General features: G+C 36.3%; 1 protein-coding gene across 1 annotated transcript in view; it reads right to left on the bottom strand.

The window, feature by feature from the left end:
• LOC150090504 (adenylate cyclase type 5-like) overlaps window positions 1-19246 on the bottom strand; it is a 238812-nt gene that overhangs the window by 57608 nt on the left and 161958 nt on the right. Inside the window, exon 11 of the mRNA XM_090378243.1 lies at window positions 8948-9067. Coding sequence (XP_090234369.1) covers window positions 8948-9067 — 120 coding nt within the window. The remainder of the gene's footprint in view (window positions 1-8947; window positions 9068-19246) is intronic.

Genomic DNA, 19246 nt, shown 5'->3' with positions numbered 1-19246 from the left:
CAATGATGAAAAATAACAATCTGGAAGGCCAAGCATAAGTGAGGAAAGTGGCATCTGTAAAACAATCCTTTACTGCAAGTCACTTTGAAAATTAACAATCTCAAGAATAAATGTATGTAAAACTGTAATAGATTCTTTCACTTACCCTTTTTATAGATTGATTTTATCATGTATAAAATCGAAGTTATGAAAATTTAAAACTGCAGAATGACTTTATAATAACCCTGTATAATAAAATTTTCTAATATGTTTTTTAACTTGTAAGAAATAAAATAATAACCAAACCAACTGCATGTTGGTGGAGGGGCCTTTTCTATAAGTTTATTAATTTTACACTCCTCATATACACAGGGTGATCATAAAGTCAAAATAAAGATTAGTTTTAAAGATTTGCAGTGGTTGAATGGGGACCAGACAGGTGCCACTCAAGAAATGGCACTCTTGCATTACTCTTTAATTGATTAAAAAGCTGAAATCTTTTCTAGTTTCTTCATAAATATAGAATGTTTGAAAAGATTTTCACAGGGAAATTAAACATGAGTGCTTCCCAAGTGCTGCATCATTCTTGCAACTTTTTTTTTTTGCATGAGTATTGTGGGAACAGGTAAGCACTGAAATTGCTATGAAGTTTCAGATTATACGTTTGTTTAAAGATCAAGATTATCTGCCTTTATACTCCCATGAGTTAATTGAACACACACAGTTTCACACAAGTTGCTTTTGAAAGATTTTTTTTATTGCCTTTGCATAAATAAAGATATAGAAATTAAACATATTAAATATAATATCCATTCAAGATGGTCACTACTCTGCTGGAAGCAAAAACTATGGGTATCAAATGTTGCACACTGTGAAGTGTGCCAAATTTGAAACAAAAAATTAGAAAATGAAGTACAGAACATATAATGTATACATATATTCTTAATTTTTTAGAAATATTTGTGCACACAATAAGTAGCAATATACATGCACATAGATAATTTTGCACATTTAACAGCCTTTTCAACAGGAAAATGGACCAGAACACGATTTGTGCCTACATCATATGTCTAAAACTTTTTTTAGAAGAAGTAATATTTTGATTTTTTTTGAAAATAACTAGTGTAAAAAAAACAGCATTTTAAAAATATTTAATATTTTATTAAAATTAAAAAGTTACCATACACTAAGTATTGCAATTCATCAGGAAAAGATGAAATACTGGTACTATCCAAGCAGAATTCAAAAAAAAAAAAAAAAAAAATTACCTAAGGTTTTTTTCCCAGAAATTAAAATAAATATTGGTGCTCTGTGGTGCTACCATTTGTGCAATAGTTTTGGATCATTATCAATCCTCTACAGGATGAAGGCCCCTCCAGCAACTTTCCAGTTCCTTCTGTTTTGTGCAATGGCCATTCATTTACTACCCACAAACTCATGAATTTCATCTGTCCATCTCTTTCATTGTCTTCCAGGTTCTCTTCTAGCTCCTCTTGGGTATCATTCTGTTATTCTCTTAGCCCATCTGTCATCATGTCTTCAAGCTATGTGTCCTGCCCAAGACCATTTTAGTTCTTTAGTATTGATAAGAATGTCCTTTACTTGAGTTTGCTGCCTAATTCATGTGTTTCTCTTCTTATCTAACAGTCTGATTCCCAATATAATTCATTCCATTCTTCGCTGTGTCGTTTTCTCAGCTTCTTTTCCATTCTTTTGGTGAGTGCCCAAGTTTCACTTCCATAAGTCATGGTGGGTAGTATACATTGGTTCATTATTTTACGTTTCAGACAAATTGGGATATTGCTACTCAGTATGTGACTATATTTCCTGAATGCTATCCATCCAAAATTTATTCTCCTCTTGACTTCAGCCATTTATCAGCTGATGACTTGTCCCAGATAAGTATATGACTTCACCTTTTCAATTACTGCTCCTTCAATCATTATATCCCTTTCTATGGCATACTTGTTCATCATTACTTTTGTTTTAGCCATATTCATCTTTGTCCAAAATCCTTACTAATTCTGCATAACTGATTAAGATTTTCCTCTAATTCTTTGGGATCATGGTTTATGACCACAATGTCATCTGCAAATCATAAATGGTTTAGGTACTCTCCATTCACATTGACTCCTTTCTGCAACCAGTCTAATCTTCTGAAAGCTTCCTCAAGGGCAGCAGTAAACAACTTTGGAGATATTGTGTCTCCTTGTTGAACTCCTTTCTCAATTTTAAATTTCCTACTGTGTTTGTCTTGTCTAATAAAGGGGGTAGCATTCTCATATATTTTCTTCAAAATCATGATATATGGGGTATCTATGCCTTGTTTTCCATTGCCTGAAACATTGCCTTATGCTATATGGAGTCAAATGCCATTTCATAATCCACAAATCCCAGGCATAATGATGTTTTATATTCATTTGCTTTCTCCATTATCTGAGACATTACACGAAGGTAATCCATAGTTGAGAATTCTGTCCTAAAGCCGGCTTGCTCTTTCGGTTGATTCTCATCAAGTATTCTTTCTAATCTGTTAGTAATGACCCTTGTGAAGAACTTGTAGATGTGGGATAACAAGCTAATTGGTCTATAATTTGGACCATCATAGTCAGGTTAATTGACAATTATAAATTGCATCAAGGTCCTTTGTGATGACCTCACAGTAACTAAAACTGGTAGTGACATGACCATCCCTTAACAAATTTGAACCGCTATTGCCACATAACTGCACCAACATGCCCCTACATTACTTCTTTAACACTGACATGTTCTCTGGACAGAAGTCAAATACAGGTCTCTAGTTACCACTTTACACTTTGAACAGAAAATATAGGTACACATCTCCAATCTGTATGGATTTCTCCCGAATCCAAGGAATACATGAAGAAAATTATTCTTCATATTTTCTTTATAGAAAGAGGAGAAGAAACAAAAAATATTACTGTCATGGTTAATTAGAAATTTTATAAGATGCCTAAAACACAAGAGTTTAATTGTAATAATAGTGTAATAATAATAATAGCAGTGTAATACATAATAAATAATAATATTTTAATGGACACTGCTTTTAATGTCATTAGGCCACTACAATGGGCCCAGCACTGAACCCTGGAGGGCTTGTTATTTTGTTATTTTTTTTTAGGAGCATTAGCAACCAAGGCCATATTGCTCGGTGATATGCAGTGGTCATTCCCTGATCTTGCTGCATCCTCCGTATTTGGTGGTGATGGGCTAGAACCCCGGTCCAATCAAGAAGTGTGTGCTATGCACTGCTGCTCCTTCCCAACTGGCTACGGAGGCGCCCCTGGGGGACACCAGGGTTCAGTGCTGGGCTATTGTTATTTTCTATATTTATTAATGATATGTTGATGAAGGTATATCAGGCTTAATGTTTAAGTTTGCAGTAATCAGGGTAAACTACTGCAACAAGATCTAAAAAAATTCGGTAGATGGGCTGAGAAATGTCTGTTGAAGTTTAGCTGTGACAAATGCAAAGGTATTGTATATAGGTAGCAGTAAGCCCAGATTAACATACCACATGGTACTACACCCAGGATAAGGAATGTAGAGAATAATCCCCCCATATCCATTAAACTTTTTAGACCCCTAAATTTAACTCTAATGTCAAGCTACAGGACCGAAGAAAATAATCGGTCCATATTTATTAAGCGGTTTAGATCTTAAAAATTTAATTTTATGTCAATCCACGTAATGGTTTCCTTGCTGCCAGAGGCATGGTGTTTGAAGACAAAAGTCTTGAGCACTCAATGTTGAGACCGAGGGGTCTGAACATTATAGTTCTGACAGTGGGGAAGATGTCCCACATGTTTTGTAAAATTGATATCGCGTTCCCAAAGAATTATTAGCATGTTGGACTAGGAGAGTTGGTTGGAAGAGAAGCTTACTATATCTAAAATAAAGGTAATCCCTGTTGTTTCATAATATAATAGAATATAGGAATTATCGAGCACTTAATAGCTCTCTATTATGAAATCTATTAAATACCACAGATTGTTGACTTTACACTTCGCCTCTCCCTCTCCGCTCAAAATTCAAAATTTGATTCCTGCCTTTTAGAACTATACTTCATGCATATGTGTATACTGACTTAATTGACCACTCAAGTTATACATTAATATACAACACTATGGTTGAATGGTTAACAGGGTTAAAACAAGACTATACTAGAATTACATTGAAATGTGTGGCCCAAAATATCGCATCCAGTTTTTAAAACAACGTCTTTCTGAAAATTTAATACCGAAATTTGCCAAATTTCGGCTAGGTTTGAAAATCCAAGGAATACAAAAATTAGTTCTTACTACGTCAAGCAACATAGTAAAACTAGCTTTAAAATCTCGATTTAATCTAAAAAAGGTATATTTTAAACAGATTCAACGATATCGCAATTTTTTAGAAAAAACCTAAACAGTATTGATTGGAATAATCTAAAGCAAGCCATTCAATTAAAAATTGACGCCCAATCCACTGAATTAAAAATTGACACCCAATCCACCACATTAGAGAATAGCATAACCTAAAATTACAAGCCCTTAGGGGTTTTCCTCATAACAGAGGTCATTATTCATTACACAATCGTTTTGAGAATCAGAGTGCATACCGAAACACCAAAAACGCAGATAAAAATTCCCACACCTTTCCCAATAGAAGTCTACCACATATTAATGACTTCCAGGTGAACAAACAAACAGACAAATGTCTATTTACACACTGGTTCCAATAACGACCCTAATCCATCAGATAATGTAAAGAACTTATCTGTTACGCTAACTTCTCAGCAAATAGCCCTATTAAATAAAGGTTTAAATTATAATTTACCGCTGAGATCCCCCCAAGAAAAATGATTATTGATCTTGAGTTCGCTCTTAGAGACTTGCCTCAAAAAAATGTATTAATCCAACAGACTAATCAAATCATAAACCAAACTATCCCCTCAATATCAAAACGACATAGAGAAGAAGCTAAAGCTTTACATACACTTAGACAAAACCGCGATGTCATTATTCAAAAGGCCGACAAAGGCAATACAGTAGTTATTCTCAATAAAGGAGACTATATAAATAAATTATACACCATTTCAGACACAACGACATACGAAGAGGTTGCACCATCAGAGTTCAACAGCCTAGTTAACAAATATAACAAAATGCTCACCACCTTTAGGAAAGATGACCACATCACTATGGCCCAACTTAAACAAATTAAAGCCCACACATATAATATCCCAACCTTATTCAGCCAAGTAAAATTACACAGAACAGGATACCCAATACCTCCAATCATGTCATATAAGAATTCAGCTTTTGCTTCCTTAGCCATGTTCATCTACCCAATTCTAAAACCCCTTGAAGAACTCCTAACATATAACATAAAAAACTACGATGCTTTATTCATGAACCTTAAAGATCTCCATATCAAAGAGGATATGAAGTTTATTCACCGGCTGTGACTTCGCTATACACTAACGTAAATGTACCTTACGCCTTAAACACAGTCTGAGCCTACTTAAATGATGATAACATAATTAATAACATCAGACTCCCCAAAGACAGAATCTTCGAACTAACAAAACTATTAGTAAATGCTAATTACATTCTCTTTCAAGACAAAATATACAGACAGATTTTCGGCCTCCCAATGGGCCTAAACATCAGTGGACTCATTGCTGAACTATACTTAGACAAATTAGAAAAGATCCATCTTGATCCATTTATATCACAGATCACATATTACGGAAGATATCTGGATGACATCCTAATTATCACAGATCATTTGACCATTCTACAGGTTTTTAATAACATCCATCAAAGATTAAAATTTGAATTAGAAATTGAAGCAGAAACCCACTCCATAAATTTCCTTAATTTTACCATACACAGATTAGAACAAAAACTAAATTTCAGCATATATAGAAAACACACTAATAAGGGGATGCTTTTGCATTTCCACGGTTATCATCCCCAACCATACAAAAAATCGGTCATGCTGAATAAATTTCTTAATGCCTTTAAATATTTTTCCACCCAGATTTCTCTAACGACAAAAATAAACGAATTAACTAAAAGATTCTCAAATAGGGGTTACCCGCTAACCTATATAAACAAAGTTAAAACAATAGTCCATGAAAAAAATAAATAACAACAATCTCGCAACAAACGTTGCACAAAAATCCGACAAGACCAAAATACATTTCGTCACCATTCCATATGTTGAGTACTGGTACAATAAACTTAACCAAATATGCAAGGGAACTGACATGAAAATCATAGCAAAACACATGAACAAATTATACACATTCTTCAGAAATCAACCTTCAAACACCACATTCCAATCACAGCATGACCTGGTATACAGCATCACATGCAAAAATTGTGACACTGTATATGTAGGATCTACCATGGGAGTGGCACAGCTTCGAGCAAAACAACACAAAGCTTCTGTGCGGGAGGGGCATTCAAATGCATCGGAACTTCGTTCCACGCAATAAATGAATGACATTCATTCGGCTTTAATGAAACAAAAATTATAAATATTCAGCACAACTACCACAAACTACTTATTGTAGAAACCTTAGAGATGAAACTACATGAAACTTCAATCAATATCCAGAGACCATTCCTATTGTCCGACAATTAGTCACTTATACACATGCGTGAAGAACAAACACTACAACATAAGACAAAAGTTTCAGATTAATTGTGAGTTGCTCTATTCCTGTGAACATGACGCCCCATAAAGTTCTAGTCCAACTTAAGGAATGTAGAGAATAATCTCCCCATATCCATTAATCTAAATTTTACTCTACAGGACCAAAGAAAATAATCGGTCCACATTTATTAAACGGTTTAGATCTTCAAAATTTAATTTTATGTCAATCCACGTAATGGTTTCCTTGCTGCCAGAGGCATGGTGTTTGAAGACAAAAGTCTTGAGCACTCAATGTTGAGACTGAGGGGTCTGAACTGTTCTGACAGTGGGGAAGATGTCCCACACGTTTTGTAAAATTGATATCGCCTTCCCAAAGAATTATTAGCGCGTTGGACTAGAAGAGTTGGTTGGAAAAGAAGCTTCCTATATCTAAAATAAAGGTAATCCCTGTTGTTTCATAATATAATAGTATATAGGAATTATCGAGCACTTAATAGCTCTCTATTATCAAACTCAGGATAGTGGAAAATTAAAAATACCTGGAGATAATTGTGCAGTTCTCTGAGCAATGCCAACAGGCTGCCAGGAGAGTTCATGGGGTTTTGTCAATGATATACATGAATTTTGCTAGAAGTGATTATCCCATTATAAAAGGCAATGGTTAGGCTGCACCTTGAGTACTGCATACCGGTCTGGAGGCCTAATTTTAGGAAGGATGTAGATCTGATGGATTGGGTGCAGAGTAGGGCAACGAGATTGGCGAAGGGAACAAAATGGTGCAAAAGCAACATCTGGAGATTAGGCACCCATGAAGTGATCTGATTGAGGTGTTTAAGGCTTTGAATGGATTAAGCAAACTCAATGCTGATGGCATTTTTCCTCTTGCTCAAACTACACATGAGGGGGCATAAACTCAAATTGAGGAAAGATGGTTGCAGGATAGAGGTTTGTCTTCAGTCAGTGGGTGGTTGATTGTTGTAACAAAGTTTCATGTGTCGTGAAGCGGGTAGTTTGAATAAGTTCAAGGAAGAACTAGACAAATTATTTGGAGGGGATGGCTACAAGTAATGTGGGAATTTTTATTTTGGCTGATGCTTTATAAGCTTGCTTTCTTGCATCATATGCCACTACTGCTACTAATAAAAGATAAACTTTTTCCAGTAGCTGGAGACCACGCTCCATTGATGCATGTTTTAAAGTTGATTAGGATATGCTACTGATAGCATTCATAATATTTTGCTGAAGCTGCTGTAACATCCTTGGGTGTGCACATATATACGATTTTTTAAGAATTCCACAAAAAAGAAAATTAGCATGGTAAGATGGATAGTTGTTCGTTATAATTCAATTGGCGATGAAATCTTTTGGGTGTCTTATGTTCTTCACTGCATTCAAGAAGTCATGCTCCTTTGTTGAAAACAGTGGCCTTCAATTTCTCTCTCTCTGTTACTGTTTCCAAAATTTCATTATTGAATTTAAAGTACATTTGGGATGTCATTACTTCTTGGAATAATATGAAACAAGCACTTACCTGAGAGTGTCACACAAACTCACACTCTGCAGCAGTATTTCTTGAAACAGGAGGGGGTTCTCTGATGTCTAGTATATTCATTTGCCAAACATGATTTCAAAGTACATATGGTTTCTGTAAGTGGCTAATTTCTGTTGTCAAGACAACACTTTCTTGGACACATGTTCTAGAGTGATGAGGTGATGTGTCTTGACAAAAGAAATTAGCCACTTGTTTTGCATGGGTGCATTGTAGGAACAATGCTTCATAATTTTTTATGTAAAACCACAAGGCACGTTAGTCTGCCATGATAATTTCTCAGACTTGTCAACAACCTGATGTGAACCTCAAACACCATCTGTTTCAGAAGAGACAGCCTCCTACTTTGTTTACTGCCTTCAATAAAGCCCAATAATACTCAAAATTTATTAATAAGTCTCTTTATCATTGAATCTTCTGGTTCTGGAGCATTAGGAAATGTTAAAGAAAATGTTTATGCTTCTGCAAAATTTTAAGTCTTAAAATAACACTTAACAATTATAACTTTTTGTTCAACTGTGTACACACCAAACTCATATATGTACCACGAAGAAAGAAACATAAAACAAAGAAAACCATATTTACAAGTACACGTTAAGCTGAATGAGTGGTGGTCATTCAGCTTAACATGTATCAGCAGTACATCATTTAATGACGTGACTTTATGATAATTCTGTATTAATACTAGAACTAATTTTGAAAGTACAATGAAATACTAAAGCGTAACAAAATGTTGAATTTCACACATACATAAAGGAAGCCAGGGAACATGATGTCTCCACATTGCCGAGGAAGTTGAGTCACATTTGAACTAGAAGAGAGGTTATACTGCCGCCAACAACCTGTTACTTCTGCAGCATCAAGCAATGCCTAAGAAGAAAGTCAATTTAACATAAATATTATATTTATCTCTGATTAACTAGAGATTATTAAACTAAAATGGAAAACTAGCCAGCTCAATCAATATTTCTTACTGAAATTAATACTATATTAATCACTTGGAATGTGTGAGGGTATACGTTAGAGGCCAGCATGTTTCATAGCAATTTTTTAACACAGAAAAGGACCTATGAATTTCATAGCTACACTTCAAGTTTATTTATTTGTTTTGGTAATAATACAATACAATCTGTTTATCCCCCATCACAATGGAGCAAAAAAAAAACCATAAAAATGTTATTTTTTTTATGTCTAGAACTCTTCAGAAATGCCATAATTCCTACAATTATTCTGAATCAATCAATCCATTTATTAACCAATATAAAATTGCAAGTATTTTCTTTCTTCCTAGAGAACCAGGCATGCAGGAAGAAAATCAAAACAAAAATAGTTAATATTGAGATGATGTTTAGTCAAGTACATCACAGAATAGCTAAGAAAAAAAGAATTGAAGGATAAGTACAGGGTTGTTAAAATTAAAGTATCCCTATGTAGAGGGCTCTGGAGTGAGTTCTAAGGCTCGTACTGAAGAGAAATTTCGACAACAGGCACAATGAAGAATGCGCTCGCCATTTATTGGAAAAAAAATAATAATAAATAATTAGTTGAAAAATTTGTCACTATATGGCACTATGGCAATACAAATCTACAATTGTTCAATGTTTCCTTCCATTTTGGTCAACAACAGCATTTTCTACAGCAGAAAGTAACATGTCAACTGGAATAACCAGCACATGATGTCTAATGCTGTCTTTCAGATCTGCCAGAGTTTGACCTCCTTCCGGATAAACCTGGTTCTTCAGAAAACCCCATAACCAGAAGTTGCATGGGGGTGATCGATGTGGCCAAGATATCTGGAAACAACAGCTGATGACCCATTTGTCTGTAAAGTGTTGCCTTAGCAATCTTTGGACACAACGGTGGATGTGGGGTGGCGCATCATCTTGCATGAATATGGTATCCTGAAGGCACCGACATTGTTGCAGCTCTGGTATTGCGAAATTTGCCAACATTTCATAATATCGCTGTCCAGTGATGGAACAGGTGTGGGGTCCAGTCGGTGTTACCCATTCAAAAAAATATGGCCCAATCATGAATGTAGCCGTAAATCCACACCACACTGTCACTTTTGGAGAATGCAATGGGACCTCTTGGATAACTTGAGGGTTTTCTGTTGCCCAAATGCAACAGTTGTGTGTATTCATTTGTCCATTTAAACAGAAGTGGGCTTCATCACTCCAAAGGATGTTCCGTGGCCAAGTGATATCCACTGTCATTAATGCCAGAAACTGAAGTGCGTATGTAAAACGAATATCTGCATCACCATGCTTTAGCTGCTGGAGCATGTGCATCTTGTAAGGATAGTACCACAACACCTGACGCATTACTAGCCTTACAGTAGAATACGGCATGTCCACTTGATGAGAAACAGCTGGCACACTTGCACTACCACATGGAGATTGACTTGATTAATCCACGACAGCCATAGTCACATCTTCAACACAAGAGGAGTCCACTCGATTTTGACCTCCACCTGATTGAACACCAAGATGTCCTGTAGCATCAAATTTCACAATCATTTTGTGGACAGCACAAACAGTCATAGATCCACGCAGTATGCACTTCTGACGCTGGAATTCTCTGATAGCTGCATTGTTACTGTTCTGATAGTACAGCTTCACTAATAGCACCTTTTCCTGCAACATTGTTGGCATTGCTGCTGTAGTGCAGGTAAACATCTACTGTATGATTTTGGAGACTGCTTTGCTTTTATACAGTACAGTAGAGCTGAGTAGTGGCGCTGTTGCAATAACTTACAATTATGCAAATAAAGTAAGTTATTTGCATAATCGTAACTAAGATAGTTACGTGCCATACAGTGACAAATTTTGGAACTAATTTTCCCTCCCCAATAAATGGCAAGTGCATTCTTTATTGTACCTGTTGTCCAAATTTCTCTTCAGTATAAGCCTTAGAAATCGCTCCAGAGCCCTCTACATAGGGATACTTTAATTTTAACAACCCTGCAGTTGACAAGAGTCAGTTACAAATCTGCAGTTTTGTCTCAAGGGTATCATTTATTTCCTCAGTAACTCAATTTGATCTAGCAATGTACCAAGTATTAATTTAAGATTGGCACTCCTACTTACATTTTGGCCACAGAAAAAAATCATCAGAATGATCCCTGAATACATGAATCCCTATATAAGCAATAAACTCATGATTCACAGAGGAATAGGAAACAGCAGGGATGGCTGTTACCCATTCCTGTCCGAGTCATAATATTTTATGACAAAGCATTCAAAGTAGATTGTGTAATAAACATTATTAACATAAGAATTAAACTTACAAAATGTTACAGATATAACTTTACCATAAAGATAAATGTGTTAAGGTATCAAAGAATATTATAAAAAGAAAAACTAATTATCAGGTAACAAATGCAGAAAATTAATGCTACAATTAGGATTATACTTGACAAGATGCAATTGTCATATATGGGTATAAACATAAGCTAAAATTCAAAATAAAATAAAATTATAAAAATAAGAAAAACACGAAACAACATTCACCTCAGCATTACAAATGCAAGACTCTCAGCTCAAGGAGACGTACCCTCATTACCCCCGCCAAAGTATGAGTGTCACTGTCATAATTAATAAATAAATGGAATTAAAGGCAAGAAAATCACAAGTACTACTTCTCTGTGGGACATCAGCATTTGTGAAGTCCAAAAAAGAGTCATATTTCAGTCATACACCACTACCTTGCCAAATATCAATGGATACAGTTCTATGAACACAGAAAGAAAATAAACAATACAATTAAACTCAAAAGTATAAAGTGTGCCAATATGGATGTCAATCCAGCAAATTAGCAGGTCCAAACCAAAAATGCAAATATACAAATTAACATTAAAAGCAAACCATGATAAATAGAATTAATGTAAATAAATAACTCAATTATAATCAAATAATAAATGCAAACAGAACCAAGGGTGGTCATAAGAAATCAAACTAAAGAGAAAAAAAAAAGGACAAAATTTACTATAAAGAATTTCAAATGCAGCTGTCTGCAAGACTACCATGAGAAAAAAAACAAACAATAAATATACAACAAAGTGACTGATGATATATTAAGGAATCCTTATGTACTGTGATGTAACAACTAGATGAAAAATGAAGCCCTTGTCACTGAGTGGTTTAAGTGCCACACATTGTTCAACATATTAAACAAGAAGATTCCAATCAACTTCTCCCCTATTTGGAATTTAGCATGTATAAAGTTTCCACATGCACTGAAATGCATTTCAGGAACTTAACCAGTATATAACTTACTTTGCGTGTTCTTCTCTTCCCACTATAGCTAACTGAAGACGGTTTTGAAAGTTGCTCATGTGCGGCTATTAGCTTTTATTTCACTTTTATTTTATTTTTAATACATAATTTTAATTAGACAACTATAGAATGGAATGTGCACTTTCCTTTCTTAGGCAAATTTTAACAATTTTTAAAGCTCATAATTTAGTAATTTCTAATTTTTTATATTCATAATTTCTTTAAGTTAAAAATAGCTACTAATCAGAATTTTAAAATTTCATAACTTTATGAAATTTTAAATGCTATGTACGTGTTGAAATGCTATGTACATGTTGAAACTTTCATCAAACTAAGCAGATTACTATGAGGTGAGTCATGATAATTAAGCTAAGCTATACGACAAAGCTATATACGATCTAGCTATATACGACAAAGCAATGGAGCTGTTATTTTGGGTTTTTTTTTTTTTAGGAGCATTAGCAGCTAAGGCCATATTGCTCCGGGGATATGCAGTGGTCATTCCATGACCTTTCCACATCCTCCGTATTTGGTGGTCACAGGCTTGAACCCCAGTCTAATCAAGAAGCGTGTGCATAGCACACGTTTCTTGATTAGACCGGGGTGCTGCTCCTGCCCACCTGGCTACGGAGGCGGCAAGTAATGAAGCAAAATTACCGCCACCATTTAGGGTTACACTTTGCCAGATGCAATTCTGCTACTTGAGTATCAAAATATCCTAATATTCAAAATAAAATAAAATTGTAAAAAATAAGAAAGACAAAATCAGGCATTGTAATGATTCCCAAAAGGAAAGTCGTGAATTTGCAATGATGGCAACTCTAAATTTGGAAACCCTAACTAGTGAATGTCTCTAATCATAAAATATCTTGCATGTTTTAAGATTTTGAGTTTAACAGTTCATTGTTTTCTTTCTGTGTTTGAATTTTGATGATCACAAGTAATGATGCTCCCTCAAAGAGGTGGTGCTTGAAACTTCTGTCTTTAATTCAATTAATTTATTCATTGTTAAAGTGAAAGTGGAACTCATACTATGGCAGATGTGAGGATATATATTTGTGGGTAAGAAGTCATGCATTTGCACTACCGAGTGCAAGCAGTACTTTGTATTATTCTTATGATTTTATTTTGAATATTAGAGTATTTTGGTACTCAGGTTGAAGAATCGCACCTTTCCCAACATAACCTGATGTTAGCATTAATTTCTTTCATCATATTCAGTATTTCTTTTTTATAAATGTCAGGATTACAGATATAGATTTACAAAATATTAGAGTAATTAAATTAACAAAATATCATTACAAAATATTAGAGTAATTAAATTAACAAAATATCATTGCAAAATATTAGAGTAATTAAATTAACAAAATATCATTACAAAATATTAGAGTAATTAAATTAACAAAATATCATTTAACAAGCAATATTTGGAAGTTACGACTCCTGGTGTTGGTGCCAATATTGTTGAACTAGCCACCATATTGTAGTCGATAAGAAATAGCTTAAAGTATATATATCTCGAACTGAGAGCGCAAGTTATTAAGTAAAACTAGACAGCGTAATATGAAGCACTGTATTAGTAATCTGATAGCTTATCAATTAATCAAAAAGAATATTAATCTCATTAAAATTCATTGTTAATTAAATTGTATTTAAACGGAAATCATGACCCAGACTAGAGCTGCGAAGCAAAGATCACAGACTAGCGAGAGTGTTGTGACTCGGGGTAGAAATGAAGGGGGCGATTCTTCAATGCTTCAAAGTCTCAAAAAATGTGCGAAATGTGAAATGTTTGCTGAACTTTCTAAAACAGGACATGACTAGTCAAGGAGGATGCCATTGTGTTGCTAGGTGTCTAGAGTGTAAATAAATTAGGCGTCAACTCAGCGTTATGACGGGAGTCTATGAGAGCTTGAGGTGTAGGGTAAATGCCCTTGAAGAAATTAATATGAGAGGCCCATCGAGTTCTCAGCTGCCCAGTTCAACGACAGAGCTCACACCTGTGCATTAGGCAAAACAGAGGCAATCTCCAAGGCAGAATGTGCTGGTCCCAAAGGAACTAGTTATTGTTGGTGACTCTATTGTCAGGGAGATGGGGAATATACTATGCAAGAAGGGTAGGTGGAAGAACAGGACTAGGGTATGTCTGCCAGGGGCAAAAGTTGATGACATTGTAGAGCAGATAGCATCTTTTAAGGGTACAACCTTTGGTGATGTTGTTGTACACATTGGAACAAATGACTTAAGAGTAAGAGATCTGCAGATTTACTCAACAAGTACAGGTCACTGTTGAAAAAAAGTCGTGAGTTAGGGTTGAATGTGAAAGTGTCTGCAATTCTGCCCAGACACGATAGAAGGGAGTATGTGATGAGAGCCTAGTCGATCAATTCGGCCCTGGAGAGATTGTGCAAGGCTCAAGGGGTAGAATTTTTTTCAGCCTGGTCTGTGCTTTGTTGGCAGGAGAGATTGCTTCTACAGGGATGGGGTACACTTAAATAGAAAGGGTGCAAGAATATTTGTTGATGCTATAGAGGCAGTGTTAGGTGGGTCGGAAAACTGCTAGTTTGGGGGATACACAGACTAAAAGGTTAACAGTGGCCGCAGGCAGAGGCAAAAGTGATTCTTGCACTGCTTCGATTAGAATGAGCAGCATCCTGGAAAGCAAGGTAATGGAGATTTCCAGGACTGCTGGGAGTCATAGTGGAACAAGTAAATACATGGGCTGTGTTAGGAAAACTAAGCAGTAGTGGCATGTGATGCAAGAAAGCATATGTATGAGCTTATGCAGCATCAGCAAAAAAAAAAAAAAATCACACATGCCACTATCCCATCAGAATACAGCGTGCTCAACCCATTCAAGGCCTTACACACCTCAATCAGATCACCGCGCAGGTGCCTAGTCTCCAGCCACTGCAATTTGCAGAACTTAAGCCTCTCTTGGTTTACGATTTGCAGATGACATTGTGGTCATAAGCCACGATCGCAAAGAATTAGAGGAAAATCTTAATCAGTTATGCACAGTTAGTAAGGATTTTGGACTAAAGGTGAATATGGCTAAAACAAAAGTAATGATGAACAAGTATGCCATGGAAAGGGAAATAATGATTGAAGGAGCAGTAATTGAAAAGGTGGAGTCATACTTATCTGGGACAAGTTATTAGCTGTAATAATGATAAATGGCTGGAAGTCAAGAGAAGAATAAATTTTGGATGGATAGCATTCAGGAAATATAGTCACATACTGAAGAGCAATATCCCAGTTTGTCTGAAACGTAAAATAATGTATACTCCCCACCATGACTTATGGAAGTGAAACTTGGGCACTCACCAAAAGAATGGAAGAGAAGCTGAGAACTACACAGCGAAGAATGGAACGAATTATATTGGGAATTAGATTGTTAGATAAGAAGAGAAACACATGGATTAGGCAGCAAACTCAAGTAAAGGATATTCTTATCAAAACTAAAGAACTAAAATGGTCTTGGGCAGGATACATAGCTCGAAGACATGATGACAGATGGACTAAGAAAATAACAGAATGGTACCCAAGAGGAGATAGAAAAAAGCCTGGGAGACAATAAAGGAGATGGACAGATGAAATTCATGAGTTTGTGGGTAGTAAATGGATGGCCATTGCACAAAACAGAAGGAACTGGAAAGTTGCTGGAGAGACCTTCATCCTGCAGTGGATTGAAAATGGATGATGATGATGATCATGTCTGGGCAGAATTGTAGACACTCAAATTTAACCCTAACTTGAGGACCTCTGCTTGTAGGTAAATATGCAGAACTCTCACTGTTAAGGTCATTGTGCCAACGTGCACAACAATATCACCTTTTGCCCCTGGCCAACGTCTCCTAGTCGTGTTCCACCTATCCTTTTTGCATAATATATTCCCAGTACCCCTGACAACAGAGTCACCAACAATAACTAGTTCCTGTGGGACCAGCGCATTCTGCCTTGGAGATTTTTGCTTGATGCACAGGAGTGAGCTCTGGCATTGAGTTGGGCAGCTGAGAGCTTGATGGGGCCCCTCATTAATTTCTTCAAGGCATCTACCCTACACCTGAAACTCTCATAAACATCCATCAGAACGCTGAGTTTGTGCCTAATTTATTCACAATCTCTGCACCTAGCACACACAAAGACATCCTGCTTGGCTACATCATCTCCTCTTCTAGAAAGGTCTGTAAACACTTCACATTTTGCACCTTTTTTTAGACTGCGATGCATTGGAGAATCACCAACTTCGGTTCTCCCCCGAGCCGCAGTACTACCTCTACTTTGTGCTCGTTGCTTTGCTGCTCTTCTCTGGGTCATGATTCCGTTTAAGTACAATTTAATTGACAATGAAATTTAATAAGATTAATATTTTAGATTATTAATCTAAATAATAGATTATTATTTTACTGATTAATTGATAATACTATACTAAGCTAACAGATTTGTAATACAGTGCTATGTGTTTTGCTATCTAGTTTTAAATTAAACCTTATGTTAGCTAGTTTGGGATATACGTTGTATTGTATAACAATGGTGGTAAGTTACGAATGGTAAAACTACGGACACTAAGCATTAATTTTCAAAATCGCTATCTAAATTCAAAATAAACCAAGGAGCTTGACTAGAACTATAAGCTACTTATAAAAAATAATTTAATATAACAAATTAAGTCAATAAAATGGCTAAATATAAATAAAAACTTAGTGTTTGGCAGTGATACAAAATCTTGTCAAAGACGTGGATAACCTTGTACCCAAGATATGCTGAAATTCTATGCAAGTTATGCATGCAATACAGCAAATAGATCCTATCAGATATAAGTGTGAGAACATCCAGTGTTGTAGTCATAAAATTAACAGAAGGTATACTCTGTGAATGTTACATATGCAGAGACTATACTGTGCTTATTAATCGAATTCCTGAGGGTATACAGTGTATACCCTCTGGATATTTTTTTAGATAAATAGCATAGACCTTCTGGCTTTTGAAAGACTTGAACACAAATATGATTAAAATATTTATTGAAAATTAAAAAATAAATTCATTACAATTTGATTCTTAGGCAATATATGTCATATATAAAAGTAAGTAAATATGCCATATATATACACACTGAAAGGATAAAATTCATGGAATACCTGGTTCCTGGGCAATGCGATACCATCACCCTTCTCGCTAGTAAATGAATGCTCTGTTTGGTGGGTATATAGGTACACCGCATCACTGCATTCATGTTTCGCAATTCGATGTCAGTATGGATAAATGTCATGAGTTAACAGACTTTGAAAGAGGGATGATAGTGGGTGCCCAACCCATGGGTCACTATCACAGAGGTGGTACAGAAATTGCACTATCCCCATTTGACAGTATTGAGGGTGTATCAGGAATATGTAATTTCTGGAATAACATCTCACTGTGGGCAGAGAAAGGTGGTGGATGAACGTGGCTGTTAATGTCTGTCTCGCATTGTTTCAGATAACCGGAGAGCAACAGTGGCACCAAATCGCCGGAGACTTCAATGAGGGAGGTGCCAGAAATGTCTCCACCAAGACCATCAGGCAATCATTAGCCGCAATAGTTTATGAGAGCTGCCAACCCACCATTGCTAATACCACGGCACAAGACTTTACGCCTCAACTGGGCGAAAGAACATCGGCACTGGACCTTGGACAATCGGAGATGGGTCTCCTGGTCCGATGAGTCTCATTTCCAGTTATTTGATATGATGGGAGGTTGCGTATTTGGCGAAAACCACACGAACTTATGCACCTTTCATGTCAACAAGGAACGGATCAGGCAGGTGTTCGTCGGTCGGTGATGGTCTGGGGTGTGTTCAACTGGCACACATTGGGCCATGGTATGTCTAGATGCATCTCTGATCGGTCCAGGTGAAGTGTTCATCTTTGCAGACAACCTGCATCCCTTCATGGTAATCATGCACCCACAGGGCAATGGACTTTTCCAGCAGGAAATGTACCTCCCCACACAGCCGTGGTGACTAGAATATGGTTCGAAGAGCATTCTAGATATTTTACCACTGTGGAATGGCCTCCCCGTTCACTACACATGAACCCTGTGGAGCATCTTTGGGATGTTGTTGGTGCCTCTATTGTCACGGAAACGGGGAACATGCTTTCTAAAAAGGAATAGGTGGACCAGGACCAGGGTATGTCTGCCAGGGGCAAAGGTTGATGATGTTGTAGAGCGGATATCATCTTTTAAGAGCACAAAAGGTGATATAGTAGTACATGTTGGCACTAATGATATTAAGAGTAGGAGACAGTATAAAAGTACAGGTCAATGTTGAAAAAAAGCCATGAATTAGCATTAGCATTAGTAGAGGCATGTGATGCAAGAAAGCAAGCTTATGCAGCATCAGCCAAAAAAAAAAAAAAAAAAAAAAAAAAAACCCCCTTCCACTTCAACCCTGCATTTATTCAAAATACCTGTCCAGCTGAGCCTTAAACTTATTTAGGCTATCAACTTCCACGACAAGGGATGGAAGTCTGTTCCACCAACCAACCAACCATCCGCTGGCTAAAGGCAAATTTCCACACGTCTATCCTACATCTGTCTTTCCTCGATTTGAATTTATGCCCTTTCAGGTGATTATTCTGAGCAAAAGGAAGAATCCCATCAGCATTGAGCATGCTCAAACCATTCAAGGCTTTATACACCTCTATCAGATCACCTCACTGGTGCCTAGTCTCTAGACTTTAATTTGCAAAACTTAAGCCTTTCTTCGTAAGAGCAACCCTTTGTTCCATTC

Source organism: Mastigoproctus giganteus, chromosome 1 (assembly GCF_048544385.1).
Source record: "Mastigoproctus giganteus isolate SK-2022 chromosome 1, ASM4854438v1, whole genome shotgun sequence".
Classification (NCBI taxonomy): domain Eukaryota; kingdom Metazoa; phylum Arthropoda; class Arachnida; order Uropygi; family Thelyphonidae; genus Mastigoproctus; species Mastigoproctus giganteus.
Note: the sequence above shows the minus strand (reverse complement) of the source record. Positions and strands in the feature narration are given on the sequence as shown.